Source organism: Tauraco erythrolophus, chromosome 2 (assembly GCF_009769465.1).
Source record: "Tauraco erythrolophus isolate bTauEry1 chromosome 2, bTauEry1.pri, whole genome shotgun sequence".
Taxonomy (NCBI): Eukaryota; Metazoa; Chordata; class Aves; order Musophagiformes; family Musophagidae; genus Tauraco; species Tauraco erythrolophus.
In genome coordinates this window covers 121,016,048-121,033,044 of record NC_141466.1, presented here as the reverse complement: position 1 = coordinate 121,033,044, position 16,997 = coordinate 121,016,048, and the positions used below count along the sequence as shown (strand labels likewise).

The window sequence follows — 16,997 nt, the reverse complement described above, 5'->3', positions numbered from 1 at the left end:
TCGTGACTGTTCCTGCTTTCTGCTGTCAACTAGGTTTGAGTCTCTGGTTTCTGCTGGCACTCCTGTGTGTTGCTGGAAGAGAACGTGTCCAGAACAGATGAACCTGAGGAGTTCCCATTTTGCAGAGTCCTACACGCAGATCTCTTCTCTGTGTGCCTGCCCTTGCTCCTCTTTACTGAGGTGATCCAGTAAGGCATCAGTTCTTCTACAGCTTTCCTGCTTCTGAAATATTGAAACCGTGCCTTTTATCTGTGTGCTGTTTGTTAGGTGTTCTGGTCTTCCTTCTTTTCTGGATTGACCTTACAGCTGTTGAAGCTTCTTTTGACTTCACTAGGAGTAAATGTCTGTGTTTTGAAGGCTCTCTGTTTCAACTTTAATCATCTTTTGAAGCTTGTCAGGCAGGCAGAGAGGAGTGGATGTTTTGCCATCTCATTTTTAGTGAGTTAAGTAAATACTACAGGGCCTAATTTCTGTGACTGTGGTTCCTTAACCAAGAATCCATGCCTTGCTTAGGGATTTTTGTTTGCCTTCATTTCAGATCTTTTTGTTTAACATCACCTTTATCAAGGGGTTGCTTTCTAAAATTGTAGCTGTCGTGTTTTGATATCACACCTGCCACCAGAATGTGGAACCTAATTATTTTTAGCATAATTGTTAGTAGTTCAATTCCTGTTAATTACGGCTGTGACTTCATAGGATGGGCTGAACTGATGTAAGAGCTTGCTGTTGCCTGAGAGGGGCCATTCCCTACCCTGCTCCTGGCTGTCTTGCTGCTTACCTTGTGTTTATCTCTGGCACTCAGCATGATCCCCGGCTGGCATGGTTAGCTGACCTGGCAGAAAACTCGCCAAAAAGAGAGATGCAGGTGGGTTTCTTCTGGCTTGGAGAGTTGAATCAGCTCCTTGGGTGAGTCATGTGGGTTTAAGAGAGGCTGAAGGGGAGGACTGTAGGGCTGGAAGCAAGGGGGTTGAGAAGCCTTTTGGGTGTATTTTCCTGAAGAGTGGAGCTAATCTGGGTCAGAAAGCCTGTCTGTGCCCTCGGACCAGTTATCCCATGAAGTAACAACTTGTTTAGAAATTGCTTGTCTGCATTTTGTTCAACAGTTTGTATAGGAAGTAGTCAAAAACAGAAGTGCTCTGTTGTTGCTGTCTTAGGCTTTGCTTTTTGGCCTAGTTTTTGTTGCAGCATCATATGCTTTTGTTACCAGCTTCCATTTGAAGGACAAATACAAACTTGGCAAGAGATTTACTTCCTCGGACCTTGGGTTTTATGTCTATACTGGTTCAGCTGCACAGACTCCCCTCATGGAGCTACTGTTGTGGCATATATTAGGGGCAGTGCTAAATACTGAGCTTGATCCTCCTTTTCTTCTTTCCCTTCCTTTTCTTTCCAGAGACACACCATGCACATCTTTTGCTTGGCTGATGTTTCCCAGTAGAGCCCCTCCAAGTACTGCCCTGCTCCATTGCTCTTTCCTTCTCTATGTCAGAGTAATAAAGCCTTTCAAATTGTGAGGCATTTTGGTTAACAAGTTTTTGTATAATGGAATGACAACAAAACCTGGATTTTTCTAGCTTTTATTTCTAGTTGGTGGCAGGTGTTTAAGTAGCATTTTGATCTGCTATCCTACTGTTGTAACAGAGACAGTAGCAGTTATTTTCTGTTTCATTAGGTAGTGCTTTTCCAGCTTGACTTAGCAGTTGGATTTTTTTTTTAAACTCCTCCCCAGATATGGCAATCTAGATCTCTGGAAGAGTATCATTCTTTTAGCCACTGGTAGAATGAGGATCCTGATATGGTTTTCCAGAGCAGACATTGTATAAATGCTGTGTTGTGTGTAGATGCAGGTATTGTAGACTGATCTTTGCTTCTGGAAGACCTGTGTAATTCATTCCCATTGACCTAGTTCACTTGTATGAATGGGCAGGTGAATTATACACTGATTTTGATTTCCAGATAGATCACGTTGTAGTAATGATGGCAAAGCAGGGGCTACATTTTGTGAAATCTGCATGTGAAGGAATTAGTGGCAGGCTTCTGCTCATGGAAAACAGGGATGGGAGGAAAAACTCTTATACTCTCTGATGATGAGGTAACAGCAAAAGTCAGGAGTTAGAGCACTTTTGGGCCAAGTGGAAACAAAAAGTGAACGTTTTTTCTTATGTGAGCCTCTTTGAGATTTTTGGTTGCATTTGCCAACTCAAAAATACTTATTTGAAGTTGTTCTTCGGCCACCTACTCCCTACTGATGCTCCAGTCTCAAAACCCATCGGTAATTGTCAACTTTAGTGTGATTCTGCTAAATAAAAGCATAAGTCGGTGTCCTCAACGTAGTGAGGTATTGTATGGTATGCACGCAAGCATCCTCAAAGTAAGAGTCGGAGCCAGCTCCAACACGTGTTGAAAAGCATACGGTACTTCAGTCTTTCTCAGTCTCTCATTCATGTGAGCTTAGGAAAGGAGTTGTTTCCTAACTGATTATTTCAAAGGTATTCTGAGATGTAGTAAAACCTGTCAGGGGTACCTTGTCCTCATCCTTATCGTTTGCAAGGAACCCTTGTGTCACTTACAATCAGAATCATCTCTTAGATTAGCAAAGGCAATTCATGTTGTTCTTGTGACAACACCTTCAATGCTAGTAACCTAGATGAAATAGGATGTAAACTGATGATTTGTCCAAATTGTCGACTTCAAGTCATGTTTTACTTATGCTGTTAAGCAGTTGGTAGCCTGCTGTTCCTGAAGGCATTGGTGACCTGCATTAAATCGGATTTTGTTCCTCCTTTCTGGCTTTCATGAGTCCAGGCAGATACTGGTCCAGAGAATGGCCAGTTGGCCGAAGAGTCCCACTACTGCTGGTGTTGAAAAAAGGAAGCCATGCCTAAGCTGCAGGTGAAATGACACGACGTTTGTTCTTTCCTGCCCGCAATTTTGGAGAGTTCTTTTGAGAACGTGATGTTGAAGAATAAATCCCTTTGTGATGGGAAGAGACTGGCCATGAGGTGTGGAGAGTGCAGGTTTGGCCATGCTGCCTGCTGCTCAGACTCTGTTCCTGTGGCTGGGATTTTGCGTGTCCTGCTCTAGATGTATCCGTAGATTTGTCTGTCTACTGTTAGTGTTTTTTTGGCATCACCATCACATAAGACTTTGTGATGAGTATCCTCATACGTTTTAATCAGATTTGTTCCAAAATTGCCACTAGCTCCTACTCACCTTCTATCGTGCTTTAGTTGCCATAGCAGTCTGCTGAGCAGAGTGACCTATGGAGCAGAGAAACAAAATTTCTGACAGCTGGACACAGTATTGTTAAAAATAAATAAATAAATAAAATTACCAAACATTTTTTGTTGGACTAGCAATGTCCCTGAAGCCTGTGAAATTTTTCCAGCTTGGCTTGCACATCCCAGTGGCGTGCCGGATGCATAATTTCAGGATCTCCTCACTTGTATCCACTACAGTTGTTTCTCATTGATTACCTTTCTAACAGAAGTTGCCCCAAAGCATGTCTTTAAGTATTAACAAGACTCTCTGATGATCTCAGGTCTTCATTAAAGCTTCGGTAATTTTTCTTATTAATCTTAAAAATGCTGACCTTTGGTTCATTAACATCTTGCCTCTGTGTTTGTTTCTCACTGTGAAAAGAATGTGTTGGGAAAAGAAATAAGGAATAAAAATCCTAGCTCATGCTTCAGTGGTGCCACTTTCTCATGTGTTGCCTTCATTCTCTGGTACAGATAAAAGGAACTCCTATTTTTGTTGTTCTTAATGTCTTTGCGTCTTCGATCCACCATACAGTGATGAGTGGAGACGCTGCTGCCATCAGTGGAGTTGGCAAATAGTGACTTACAGGGAAGGCTGCCAGAAAATTTATTTTTTAACTGTTTTTTCCACAATCTATCAAGTTTGGACCACTCCTTGACTTTTATAGGATTCCCACTGCTTTCAGGATCTATCCATAACCATCTGCCTGCAAATTATTTGCAAATGCCACTACGCCCAGCATTGCAGAAGAGCTTTGCCACACCAAGAAACAGTGAGAGATTTGAAATCAGGTGTTCTGGGAATGACCTGGGTAGATCTGTAGACACAGGAATACACACTGCATTTATTTTCAGACTTTATTGCTGGCTGTTTTTTATAGTCTTGGTTTTTTTTCCCCCTCCGCTTGTGATTCCACAACTGGCTCTCAAGCTGCTACATTAAGAATCAATTTCCAAGCAAAGGCTATTCTAGAATAAACTGGAACACTGCTGCTAAATGTCCCCATTTCACATGGCATGGTGCAAGCAGAGCTGTCAGACAGACAGGAGGTGTCAGGTACTGGTACTTGGAGGGTATGTGTATAGGAAAAGCTAGGAGAAGGGAAAACAGGCTCTGCTTGGCTTTCACTCGGGTCAAAGCATCCTGCACCATCGCTGAGCGTGAGCATGAGCTACCACTACCCTAGCTTGTGCAATCTGCACTAGGTGTCAGCGAAGCGAGGCATTCGTTTCTATCAAGTTTTGCTTCTGTTCAGCTTTTCGCCTTCAGAATCCTCTTTCTTTGCAGCTTGAGTCTTGTACCATCAAGCCTGAAAGTCATCTAAGCAAGGGTCCCCACTGTGTGGCAGAGAAGCCAACTTGGTGACCAGTCTGCTCTAGTCTCCTTATCTCAGTTTCGAGCCTGTTGGAAGATGCTGCATTACAAGCAGCATTACTACACTGCAATGTAGAGGAAAAATAAAGTGGAGACACTAGATTCTGGGCTGCCGAACATCAGAATGCAGCAGATTCTGCAAATGGGTACTCAGCAGGGAAAGCAATCTGCAAGCCAGCACGCTTCAGACAAGACCCTGCAAGACTTTAACAAAAATGAGCGAGTCTCCACCTCTCCCCGTGAGCAGCAGGGATGGAAGAGCAAGAGGCACCCAAACCACGAGCAAAGGCACGTTTGCGACGCTGCTCGGAAAAGATGACTCCACGCCACCTTTTCAGTCAAGCAGCACAAAGCTGGGTAGCACCAGAATTAAGCCTCCTCAGGCAGCTCCTGCTGGGCTCAGGGATGGGGACTAGCAGGAATGAAGTGAAGCCTTCTGCTGGAGGAAGGAAAGAGCAGAAGCCCTCAGGCAAGGTGTGCGTTGGTTCTCTGGGAACAGAGATGCAAGAGGCTTCTTTCAGGAGGCTGTGGGTAGCTGTCTGGTGTGTGATGGTACGTTTTTCTTGTCAGTTGTCTGCAAATGGTTCAGTTCATTCTGTTCACTGTTCTGACGTGATTTGTGAAATAAAGTCGTCATTCATTCTCAGCCTGGAGTTGGTTCCCTGGCAATTCCTCGTGAAGACGATGGTCAGATATTCAAGCTGTAGCAGTGCCTTTTCATCAGACAGGTGGGCTGTTTGGCAGCGCAATCATTCTTCAAAAGGTGTAGGCTTTAGCTTTAAGGAACCGATGAAGAGAACACGAACTTTGTTTTGTGTGTACTGCTAAAAGCCAAGACATTGGTACGAAGAAGAGATTTAGATGCCCAAAATCCTCACACTCATTCCCAGAACTAAATCCCTCCAAGTTTCTTAAGCTTAAATTGTGATACTCCTATATTTGTTATACTTCCTTGCTTCAAGAGTAAACATCTATGAGATTTTAGTCTGCTGGAAATCGCGTGTCGTGCACTTCACCTCCCTCTTCTGCTAAGAGGATGAAGCTAACTTTCCAAGAGACTTGACAGAATTCAAATAGACTTTTTTCTGGTTTGACTGATTTTTAACTGTTTTTTCTTAAAAAGTGATCTGTAAGGGGAAAGTCAACTGCTATGGACCAATTCTAAGAGAACTTCTCTTGTATCGAGAGCTACCAACAAACAAGGTCACAAGTGTGCAATGGCGTGGCAACTCCCAACAGTTTTGATAGTTGCTTTTAGTTGACATGCTGCTTCCCAGTCAACAGAGGAGGACATGAAACAAAACAGGAGAAGCCATACCTTCAAGAAATTATATTCTAATAACAAGCAAAGAGGGGTTCTTCAAAGCTTACTCAGCCCTGCTGAACCAAACCGAGCACCGGTGTCCCTGTCTCTGAGAACAGAGTTTCTCACTCCTCACACCCACTGCTGCCCATCCTGTGGTCCCAGGAATGGAAGGGCTATGTGTCTTCAGCTGCTTCCCCTTACAGAAACAGCTAGACCTCCTTTGGAGTTGTCTCTTGGCAGCTCTGTGCCTACACTCCCACTGCTTTCTGCCCTACCTATTTGCTGGTGGGTTTATATGCCTGCCACTGGGGTAAGATTTTATGCATATGTATCCCTGTGTAATCTCGTGGCACATGTAGTTGCCCTAAAGAAGCAGGAAATTAGGTAGATACAGCAAAACCACTCTCCAGCCTTTGAAGAAGTCATGAGTCCTCTGTATGGTGTTTGTGACAGGAGGTGGTCAGCATGGACGTGACATTTAAGTGAGAAAAGGTCATCAGAAACAAAACCCATAGAATTATCCACTTACATTTTCTTGCTGCAATGCACTACTTGGGGGGTGTGGGAAAATTACTGAAATTGGAGGAGAATGGGAGCCGAGCAGCCGAGTGTGTGTTTTTCTTTTACAGGTACTTTGAATGATCTGCACGTGGACAAGTGGATACACCTACACAAACATTGACTGTATACAGGGCATATTAATATTAGTTTTAGATATTATTCTACATTTTACTCTACCATGGTCTCAAGCTTTCATTGAATACACAACACAAGCAGCATGGGGCAATACCCCAGCAACAACCCTCCAAATTTAGCCACTGTAGTGATGCATAACACTGAAGTCACCAAATCTTGTATCACTGAACAAGGGAACTATTGGTACAATTTTATTTTGATTAAACCTGTTTATGTGACATGCCATTGGCAGCAAAAGCAACCTGCCCTGCAGGCCCTAACATTTAAATTGAGATATCCTGATCACCTTGGATAACAAAGACAGAATTATACCCTTTTTCACTGTAATACATGGCGATAACATTACTGTACAATATAAATTGTTTGGTGAATCTCTTGCTGAACCTGTACATAGTTATGGGACTGAACCCCAAGGCCCTCTCATACTATGTGAAAACCAAAACCAAGATTGCTGATTAAATTTAACCTCTGTGCAAAATCCTTATAGGATCATGTGCAACAAAACTCACCCAAGACACTGGGGAGAATTGAAAATAAATGTTACAGCCAAGCCACTCATCATAAATGACCCCAAAATCTTTGAAATTGGGCTGTATGTAATTAGAAACCCAGGTCAACAACAAGTGTTGTTTAACCCGTCATGGTCTCTCAAGCGAGTTGAATTGTTAATGCAAAATAACGTTTCAGGAGTCCAGCCAGCCTGCTCATCATTTCTAAGAACCTCCTATGAGGGATGCACAACCTGGCTGCTGAAACGAACCCCAGAGCAAACAAAGAGGGACCTGACTGGTATCTTGGGAACAGGATTGGGAGTTCTGAATAGCGTGGATTCTGAAGTATTGATGAATAAACTAGTCACTACAACTAGTGACTTGAATAAATTGGAGCATCCTTTACGATTTTCCCTATTGACTTTGGGAACTAACCAATAGCTTTTACAATCAGTAACCGCCTCAATTATAAGGGAAGGTGAAGAAGGCACCTTACCCACTGAAATTAGGAAAGTGACTTGGGATAATGCAATTGACTTCGAAAGAAAATTTCAATCTTGGTGGTACTTAGTAAATTTCACTTATGACTCCACCACCAGCACAACCACAGCTTTTGTGCTAACCATATACAATGCTTCAGTATTCACAATACATCCCATCATTACATTAAAATTAAATCACAATGGAACTGTACTCTATCCTCTAGAGCATAGAGTATGGGCCCAGAAAAATGGAGACAAATGGCAAACAATTGATGTCAATTCATGCATTGTGCGAGAACAACAAGGATTTAGTTGCAAAGGTAACACCATCCAAGCCCAAGACATCTGTCTTGACACTGAACAGAATGTCTGTCATTTTGAAATCTGTCTCAACGAAAGCACAGAGACAATACTCATATATATTGGCAAGGGTTGTGTGTGCCTTAGAACTTTGTGTAATTCCATATCAGTTGTCAATGTTGTTGTAGATATGAAAAGCTATTCAAATCTTTGTGTGTGTAATTTTGTTGAGATTGTAGGATGCAACTTTACTTACTCAGCACCAGTCATATCTTCTCAACTGCTGCAAGCAAATCTCACCCTGATTCGGGAACTGTCACCAGTGCCTATTGGAATGAATCTTACCTTGACGAGAAAGCTGCTACAACATAAGGATCTAAAGGAACTGCTGAAACAAGTCCGGGACAATGGTAAAAGAACTCTAATTACCATACATCATGACACCGATGAAATACACCGTGTCCTGGAACAGTGAAAAGAGATGCAGAACACCGATGGTGGGATACCCTTTTTGGATGGTCACCCACTGCCACAGGAGTTCTCAACAGAATGCTTCACCCTGTTGTTGTTTTAGTCCTAACTATGCTTTGTTTTGTGACGGGGGGGGCGGGGGGGCACGAGGGGGGAAGAAAAAAGGAGAGCCAGAGGTCTCAGTAAGGGGTATCCATCACACCCCTTCACAGCCCCACCAACAATGGCACTGCTTGCTCTATCACCTAGGCCTCACCCTCACCTACCCGCTCAGGCTTCTTTGAGCACCCTTGGAGCCTGTCTGACATGTCCTGCTAAGGCTGCCCTGGGATTTTGCAGTGCTCCTTGTGGGAAAATAACCAAAATTGGGGGAAATGGAGAAATACAGCTTTGCAAAGTTCAGCTCAAAGGCTGCAATATTAGAGCAGCTTTGAAGTGAGACACAGTTGCTGCTCCCAGGATGGACACGGCCTGCTGGTCAGATGAAATGAGCAATGTCTTTGAAGTGGGGATTAGAGTGGTGCAGAGGTACCATGGCTCATCCCTGTTATCAGGGGCAAAGAACATCTGGTGAAGATAACCGTCTAATTGCCATCAAGTAAGATGGATCGCAACTGTTGCCCCAGGAAATCTTGTCCTTTAGTTGCACTTTGCTCATTATAATGTCATTATAATACCAAAACACACCTCCACCTCAAAAGCTACCTGCCTCCGGGCTGCGACCACCCCTCACTGAGCAGGCACCCTGAATTTCTTCTTGCCTGTACCTTTAAATCGAAGCGAGAAAAGTTTACACCAATCCTAACAAAGGTATGTATGAGTAGAGTCACTCAAGCTCCACCTGAAAGTAAAGAAATAGTATAAAATGGCAAAAGACAAAGGGGATGTTAGGGAGAAGCTCCTCCATCGAAACGTCCGGGATCAGTTGACTGGCTGAACCTCTCTTCTCCCCCCCATAGGGACGCTTATTGGGTAAGAGCTCTGTGTTACGCGCATTTATTTACTAACATCTTACTAGCTATTTGGTATTGTCACTGATCAGTAATAGTTTTATATTATCCCTGCAGTATTTCGATTAAAGTTGTTTTTGTAGTCAGTCTCTATCACCGGCTATCTACGAATCTATATCGTGTCACAAATAAAATCTTATATATACAAAAGTTCTGGAGACTTTTGCCCTTATTATAAGGAGGTTGGGCTATAGTACTACTGAACCGGTGTACTCGCCGAAGTTATATATTCAAAAGTTCTAGGAACCTTTGCCCTTATATAAGGAGGTTGGGCTATAGTACTACCGACCCGGTGTACTCACCAAAATTATATATTCAAAGGTTCTAGGAACCTTTGCCCTTATATAAGGAGGTTGGGCTATAGTACTACTGAACTGGTGTACTCGCCAAAGATATATATATATACAAAAAGGTCCCAGCAACTTTTGACCTTATTATACAGACCAGTCGTTTTAACTTCAAAACTCCTTGTCCTTGGCAATGCTCATAGCAAGTCCTAGTGGTGATTGTTTTTCAGACAAGTTTGATACTCCGCACCACCTGGCCTCCGGCACGTGCCAGGGGATCCTTCTTTTTCTGGTCACGTTCTTGTGCATGTTGTATAAAATAAAGAGGTCTCTAATGCAAGGACCACTCATCCCACACACTTAATCTGCTTATTAAAAGCATTTGCCCAATTTTTCTGATTTTGCAGCCTCCTCCAGCCATCTGTCCCACTGCTTCCTCTGTAAGGGAAAGTTTTCATACTGTCTTCTTCTCTTGCACTTGATGCCCCCAGTCTCTCTGTGTCCCTTGGGTTCAGGACAGGTGTTTATTCCTTTCCTCCCTGCAGAGCTCTCCCCATTGCCTCCTGCCTGCCAGTCTGCTGCAAAATGAACCTATCATGCTCCCAGTCAGAAGGATCTGCACCAACAGTGCAGATGCCACCGTTACCCCAACGGAGCTGGCTCATGGAGCCTCACCACCACACTCAGTGCTGCCCAGGGCACCCCATTCCTGCCCTGGGGCTGGGACACCAGCTGCTGCAGTCACAGAGTGCAAAGCAACCATGACTGAATGCCCCCCATTGCAGCTGTGAGGAGGCTGGATGGAGGCTCTGGGCTAAAGCTGACTGTGTCGCTTATCGGATCTGTGTGTGCCGGGCACATGGAGCTAGGAACAAGGCAATCCCACCTGCTGCTCCAGACCCTGCACCAAAGCCTCGTGCATGGGAGCAGCTGCAGAAGGGCAAGCTCCATATAGAGGGCATGGCTGAAACATGGGTCACTGGTCCATGGCAATGTTCATTGCCATGTTGCTCCTTTTGTTTTCCTGATGTTTCATGTCTTTGGCCCCAGCTTCCAGAATTGTGTGATTTTACTGGTTATCCAAGTGAGCGTGTTAAAAAGAAGTAAACACATGTTATGAAGAGAGAAAGGACTCACTCCCATGGACTCCAGGCTAAGAAAAAGCTAAAAAAGGAAGCCAACTGGCTTGGGAAATCTCATTATTTTAGGTCATTTTTGATACTTCGACATGTCCAATCTCCTGAGATGACGGAAGTGGTTTGCCCCGCGATTTGACTGCCCATGTCTTGGAATGCATCTCCATCTGTGAGACATTTCTCAGCCCCGCTCTTTGTCAGTAGCTGGCACGTCCTGGCTTGCCCTGGCCACCAGCTGCCCTTGTGCCCGCTGCTGTGGCCAGCTCACATGGGCAGGGGACAAGCTGACTTACTGTGCAAATAAAGGGGATGAGCTGGGTGGGAACAAGTCTTCCTTACTGCCCTCGGATGTCAGCCAGTGCCACCCGCCACCGCCCAGGGACTTGCCCTGGGTGCTCAGCTTGTGTAGGGACAGCTCAGCTCAAAATGCCGCAGGGCTGCTCTCCCGAAAACCTCCCCTGTGGCTCCCGTCAGCCATCAGTTCACCCCTGGTCCCAGTTTGGCCACACCCGTGCCATTCACAGCTGTCTTCACCTGCCAGCAGGAAGGAGGGAGGGAAGAAGGAAGAGCAGGAAGAAGGGGAGGGAAGGCGGAAGAGAGAGAGAGGGAGGGAAGGAGGCTGAAGTTGGCAGCTATCTCCAGCAGCCAGAGCCAGAGCTGCTGACAGTCACCGTGGGAGAGGCTCGCAATGTCCTCAGCAACTTCCACCACCTCTTTGCCCAGTGGCCTGCACGTCCTGACAACTTTCCCAGATGTGCTCTTCATTCCTGAAATCGTGAGTGCTGGCTTTTCCTTGGGGAGGGCAGATGCTGCTTGAGGGGCATCCGTCGTGCTTCATGTAGAGGGATGAGACTTGATACGATACATGTGGTCACAGAGCCACGCTGGGTCCCCGAGCCACAGGGGTCGGGGGGCAGACCCCGATGCCTTGCTGGCCACCAAAGGAAGCGACAAGCCCTGAGCTGGGGGCTCTGAAGCTCTGCTTTAGTCTGCAGGTGGTGGTGGTGCCTCTGAAAACCTTTTGTAACTTCCTGCTTAACAGAGTCAAAGGGGTTGCTGGTGGGTCTAAACTAGGTTGCCAAATTGAGCCAAGTAATTAATTGGAAGATGATTTTAGCAGCTAATACAGGCAAAGATTAAACTCCCTAGGCTGCGGGAGCTGTTGCGCTCCACTGCAACATTCCTGAGCTAGAGGTGCAGAGTGCTGGACCTTGGTGTGCGGGCAAGAATGGGTGAGCAAAGGGTGAACAAACACCTTGTAACTTCTTCCCATGTTGTAGTCTCATTGAGCAGATCATAATCATAATGGATTTGGCGCACGTGACTAAAAGCAGTTGCTGTGAAACTTTTCATCTTTTTGTTGGTGCTCAACTAGAAGCTTTTTCCTGTGTCCTCTGCCCCCGCTCATGGAACGTCCTCACCGTAGTTTGGGAGGGTTTTTCCAAAGCCTGAGCACTTTCGTCTGGAATTGAGGGGTTTACCTGAGTGTTGTAGGGTGGCACTGAGATTATTTAACGTTAAAAGCTTCAACTTTGCCATCTGGGGCTGAATCCTTCCCTGTCACCCAGCTTAGTCCACGTTCCTGGGAATTACAGCAATTACTTCATTCTCCTAGTGACAGCAGTCAAGAGGAATGGGGTTAAAGCAGGCGTTTGCAATGCGAGGAGAAAAGCTTTGCTTCAGCTCCTCCAAATATGCTCTGGGGACTTAGACTCTGTGCCCAGACCCTGAGAGCAAGGCCCAGGTTTCCCGCAGCTGCATGAAGGAGGGTGCAAAGTCCCTGTGGTAGGTGTGGCTGGGCAGGCAGTTGCCAGCCACCCCTGCCACAGGGTTGTGTTAGTCCTGGTGCTGAGCATGCTGGTGGCCTCGGCGTGCTTATGGTGCCAGCTGTGCCTTGAATTGTTTGTTTGCAATTCCTGTCTCCAGGGGATTTGGCAAGGCAGCTTGCTTAATGAGACAAAAATAGGTGCCGTATCCTTTGGTTTGGGTAAGATCTGGAAATGTGCATCCTAAAGGCTTAGGAACCACCCAGGAAAGAGGAATGCTGCATGACTGGATTGCTTCATCTCTGGAGGTGTACAACTCTAGGTTGTGCAGCTATTTTGTCTCTGCTGTGTACAAAGGAGGCAGCTGCCTTGAATCACAGCATTCAGAAGGATGAAGAGTTTCTCAGTCCTTAGTGGAATCTGAGGTTGCCTGCAGCGGGTTGATATGGTAACTACAAAAAATAAGCTGTCATTTCAAATGCTAAGACAGTTGCAAAAATGCCAGAAAGTCGTGCCTGCAGCTCAGATGATTGCCACGTCTGGATGTGCTGATTGAGAGCTACCATTTTTATTCTGTGAGACTGGGTTTAATTCTTGTAATCTTTTTTTTTTTTTTATTTGAAGATCTTTCTGCATATATGGATGGCCAGGCCTATGCGGAAAAGCTGTTCTTAGACTGCTGTCCCCAGGCTACTGTGGGTTGTTATCAAAAGCCTCTTGGCCCTTTCCTCATTTTTATGAGTCTGCTTGAACAGCAGAACTGTAAAACCAAAGTCAGTAATAAAACCATGTCAAACATACCTGCCTGAGTGAGAAATCACATCCTGTAGAAAGGAGAGATGGGGAGTGGTAAGAAATGAATCACAGAATCATAGAATGGTTTGGGTTGGAAGGGACCTCAAAGATCATCTAGTTCCAATCCTCCTGCCATGGGCAGGGAAACCCTCCACTACACCAGGTTGCCCAAAGTCTCATCCAACCTGGCCTTGAACACTTCCAGGGATGGGGCATCTACAACTTCTCTGGGCAACCTGTTCCAGTGCTTCGCCACCCTCAGAGTGAAGAATTTCTTCCTCATATCCAATCTAAATCTCCCCTCTTTCAGTTTAAAGCCATTGCCCCTTGTCCTATCACTACACGCCCTTGTAAAAAGTCCCTCTCCAGCTTTTCTGTAGGCCCCTTTAAGTACTGGAAGGCTGCTATAAGGTCTTCCCAGAGCCTTCTCTTTTCCAGGCTGAACAACCCCAACTCTCTCAGCCTATCAAGAAGTGATACTTCTTCCCTCAACGTGATATCTCACCCCAATTGTGTTGGATTTTAACAGAGCAACTGTTGAGGTTTTCTCCAGGATCTTTAGCTGCAATGCACTCTTCGTGTCTTCACATGAGTTATTACAGGGACTGAATTAGTGTTCAAGTTTCAGTCTTTGATTGTTAGAAGAGGCACCAAAACACCAGCACTTGGGAAGACCTATTTTCACTCAGATATCTGCAAGATCTCAATGACATCGTTGATTCAATGTATTACTTTGCATAATGGAACCAATGAACTTTCCTACAAAATGTGGGGTGACACAAAGGCTGTGACATTTTCTGAGTATCGTACATCAGAAGCTTTTTTTTCACTTGCCAAATGCCTCCAAGGAAATGGAAATGCCATGGTTTATATGAGTTGGCACTTGGATGCTGCCAAAGGCTGGCCTGGGACACACTGGTGATGGGAATGATCTCAGTCAGTGAGGCTCTCTTCTCTCTGGAGATTTACCTGCAAAATCAAGACCAACCAGTGATGAGGGATGATAGGTCCCCACAGCAGCACCTATGTCCACGTAGTGTGAGTTCAGCTGAGGAGCTCTTCATCACAGGACGCTGCATAGACTAAACTTTGCACAGGTTCAAGAAACAAGTGGGCTGATTTGTAGCAGAGAGAAGCTACTGAGTGTGTTTTAGTGCAGAGACTTGCAGCTCAGATACTCCACAGCATTGGACATTGCACCCTCATCCTCTTGTGTAGGGATCTGCTGGTGGAGAAAGGATGGAGTCTAGGTAGAGCTGTCTTTGTGTTCCCCACCCCATCAGAAAATCCATAGCAAACTCCTAAGGCTGGCTGAGAAGGATGGGGTCCCACCTGCTACTGACCAGCAGATGGGACCTTGCACAGCTCCGGTGTAGCCAATGGAGGATGACCCAAATAGCTGGAGCAGCAATGCAAGTCCCCTTTCCCAGGAGGAGCTGGAACCCTCAACCTTATCTCTCCTACGTCAGAAAGTAAAACTGACCGTATTACCTCTCTTCGTTCTGTTCTCTCTCCTTTCAGGGTGACATTTGCACGTGGCCTTCATTAAGGTTATGCCTGTGGTCTTCATGAGGCCACATGCCTGTGCTGTTTGTGCAGATGAGCTGGGTTTGACACCACTCCCTTCAGGGACCTGCCATACTGGGTGTGAAGCAAACATGCCCTTCCAAAACAAGCCTCCCTGTTCATGGAAACCAGCCCTCAAAAAAATGCCTGACCCACCCTCCTGAGCACACCGAAGTGGGGAGGGCGTGAATGGCAGTGACATGGGGGCAGGGCTGCAGCCAGGATTTTTGGGTCCAGATCAGAGGCAGGTGCTCCCAGCTAAATACCCAGTTTCAAATGGAGGCTAGGAAGAACTCAAGGGCATCCCTGGGCTATTGCCATGGGCAGTGCTGGCATCAGAGGCATACATGGCTTTTGGCTCTGCTCTGGATAAGCCAATTTATCCCACGCTCACCCTCTCTCCCACTTTCACTTGCAGATCTTTGGGGGCCTTGTCTGGATCCTGGTGGCATCCTCGAAGGTCCCATACCCTATCCTGCAAGGCTGGGTGATGTTTGTGTCTGTGTCCTGCTTCGTCATGTCCACCACTCTCCTGTGCCTCTACATCTGCGGGGCGCATGGGGGCAGCAGCTCCTGGGTCACCCTGGTAAGTGGATGTGACAAACCTCAGGGCCTTCCCCCTCCCTGGGATCACTAGTAGACTGTTGCCTCCTTTGCTGCTACTGCACTCCAAATTGCAAGCTGGGGCTTGCTTGTGTGAGTTCCTTTTTCTCCCCCCCTTCGCAGTGTGCTCCCTACTTGGAAATGACTGTGTGATCCTCGTTTCATAGGATGTCATCTGCCAGGAGACAGCAGCTCTGTTCTACCTCAGTGCTGCTGTGTTGGAAGCCTACTTCACCTACAGCATCAGCTCATTGTCTACCAACATCCTGATTGTCTACCGGGAGAACATTTCTGCTGTGGTGAGTGCCTGGCAAGCAGGGGAAAGAAGGTGAAGAGGTGACTGTGGGGTGGCCTCAAGCACAAATCTTTACTTGCATTGACCGTTTGGGGTTGGGGAGAAATTGGTCCCAGTCTCCAAACATGCAAAAGTCAATAGAAATCTAGTGCATCACGAGGTGTTTGCTGAGCACAGGAGCTCACACCATACAATAAAAAGGTAATTGGCTGATGTGTTTTTCCATTGTAGGTATTCGCATTTTTAGCTACCCTGGTGTATGTGGTCCATAAGGTGTTCTCGCTGCGGCGGTGGAAATCATCCTAAGAGCTTCCCCTGGCAAGCGTGTCTTGGGGTCACCTCATGAGCACGAAAATTGTTCAATGACTGCAGTTTCCAGGCTGGATTTGGGTTTTATTTTTTAATGTATATACTCTGAACAAGCATCTTTCCATGTGTGACCATAGCAATGAAGACAAGAGCCTGCCAGAAAACGCTTGGCACAATGCTTCCCTTCAGTCTCTTCTGAGTTGGGTACCGTTTGATACTAGTGGGGCCCAAACAGAAAAACATCCAGCTTTAAAAAGAAAATATAGTTGGATCTAAAGTGCTAAATTTTCCCTGAACCACACCTTTATGCCTGCAGGGTTGTTACTGCTATGACAGGAAGCCCAAACGACCAGCAGTAAGGAGCATGAGTATGAAACCGGGCAATTTTAATTGCCACCTGTCCATGTAAGCCTATTTCCCTCCCTAAACCTGTTGTGCCAAAAGAACATTTTCGTTCAGTTTTTGGAAATGCCGTCTCTGACCTGTGAAGAGAAATGGGGACAATATTTAACTTGTCTCAAGGGCAATATGAATTATTGCAACCCTCGGAGGGTATTGATGAATTATGAGGCACAACCATAACGCCAGGAATTAGCGCTGTTATTAATCCCCCTACAAAATATGACTTAGAAGGGGCGCAGTAGACCGTAGGAGAATTATCTGGATGATTACAATAACATGTTGAATAAGCAGAGGCAATCAACTCGTGTCTTTGGTGCCTGATTGCTCTCACACACACCAGCAGGATGTCGCTAATAAAAATGGGTTTGCTGTGATTTTACAAATAGTCATCACTGCTGTTTTCCCTTTGCTGCATGCGGGTACACAGCCCTCTGGGGCCTCAGGAGC

At 45.8% G+C, this 16,997-nt stretch overlaps 1 protein-coding gene across 3 annotated transcripts; it reads left to right on the top strand.

The window, feature by feature from the left end:
- The first annotated feature begins 11,502 nt into the window (after positions 1-11,502).
- Positions 11,503-16,145, top strand: MAL (mal, T cell differentiation protein (MAL blood group)). Of its 3 annotated transcripts, XM_009985409.2 has the most exons (4): positions 11,503-11,589; positions 15,360-15,527; positions 15,712-15,843; positions 16,071-16,145. In XM_009985409.2, the coding sequence occupies exons 1-4, from the start codon at positions 11,503-11,505 to the stop codon at positions 16,143-16,145; spliced, it is 462 nt and encodes a 153-aa protein (XP_009983711.2). The 3 variants fall into 3 exon arrangements, with proteins under 3 accessions (XP_009983711.2, XP_009983712.1, XP_009983713.1); XM_009985410.2 differs by lacking the exon at positions 15,712-15,843; XM_009985411.1 differs by lacking the exons at positions 15,360-15,527; positions 15,712-15,843.
- The last annotated feature ends 852 nt before the right edge of the window (positions 16,146-16,997 follow it).

Bases quoted from the DNA above. Each gene is read 5' to 3' on its own strand.
- MAL (XM_009985409.2), top strand. From the start codon at position 11,503: ATGTCCTCAGCAACTTCCACCACCTCTTTGCCCAGTGGCCTGCACGTC. The intron at 11,590-15,359 runs GTGAGTGCTGGC...TTTCACTTGCAG, and splicing joins TGCTCTTCATTCCTGAAATC to ATCTTTGGGGGCCTTGTCTG. The intron at 15,844-16,070 runs GTGAGTGCCTGG...TTTCCATTGTAG, and splicing joins GGGAGAACATTTCTGCTGTG to GTATTCGCATTTTTAGCTAC.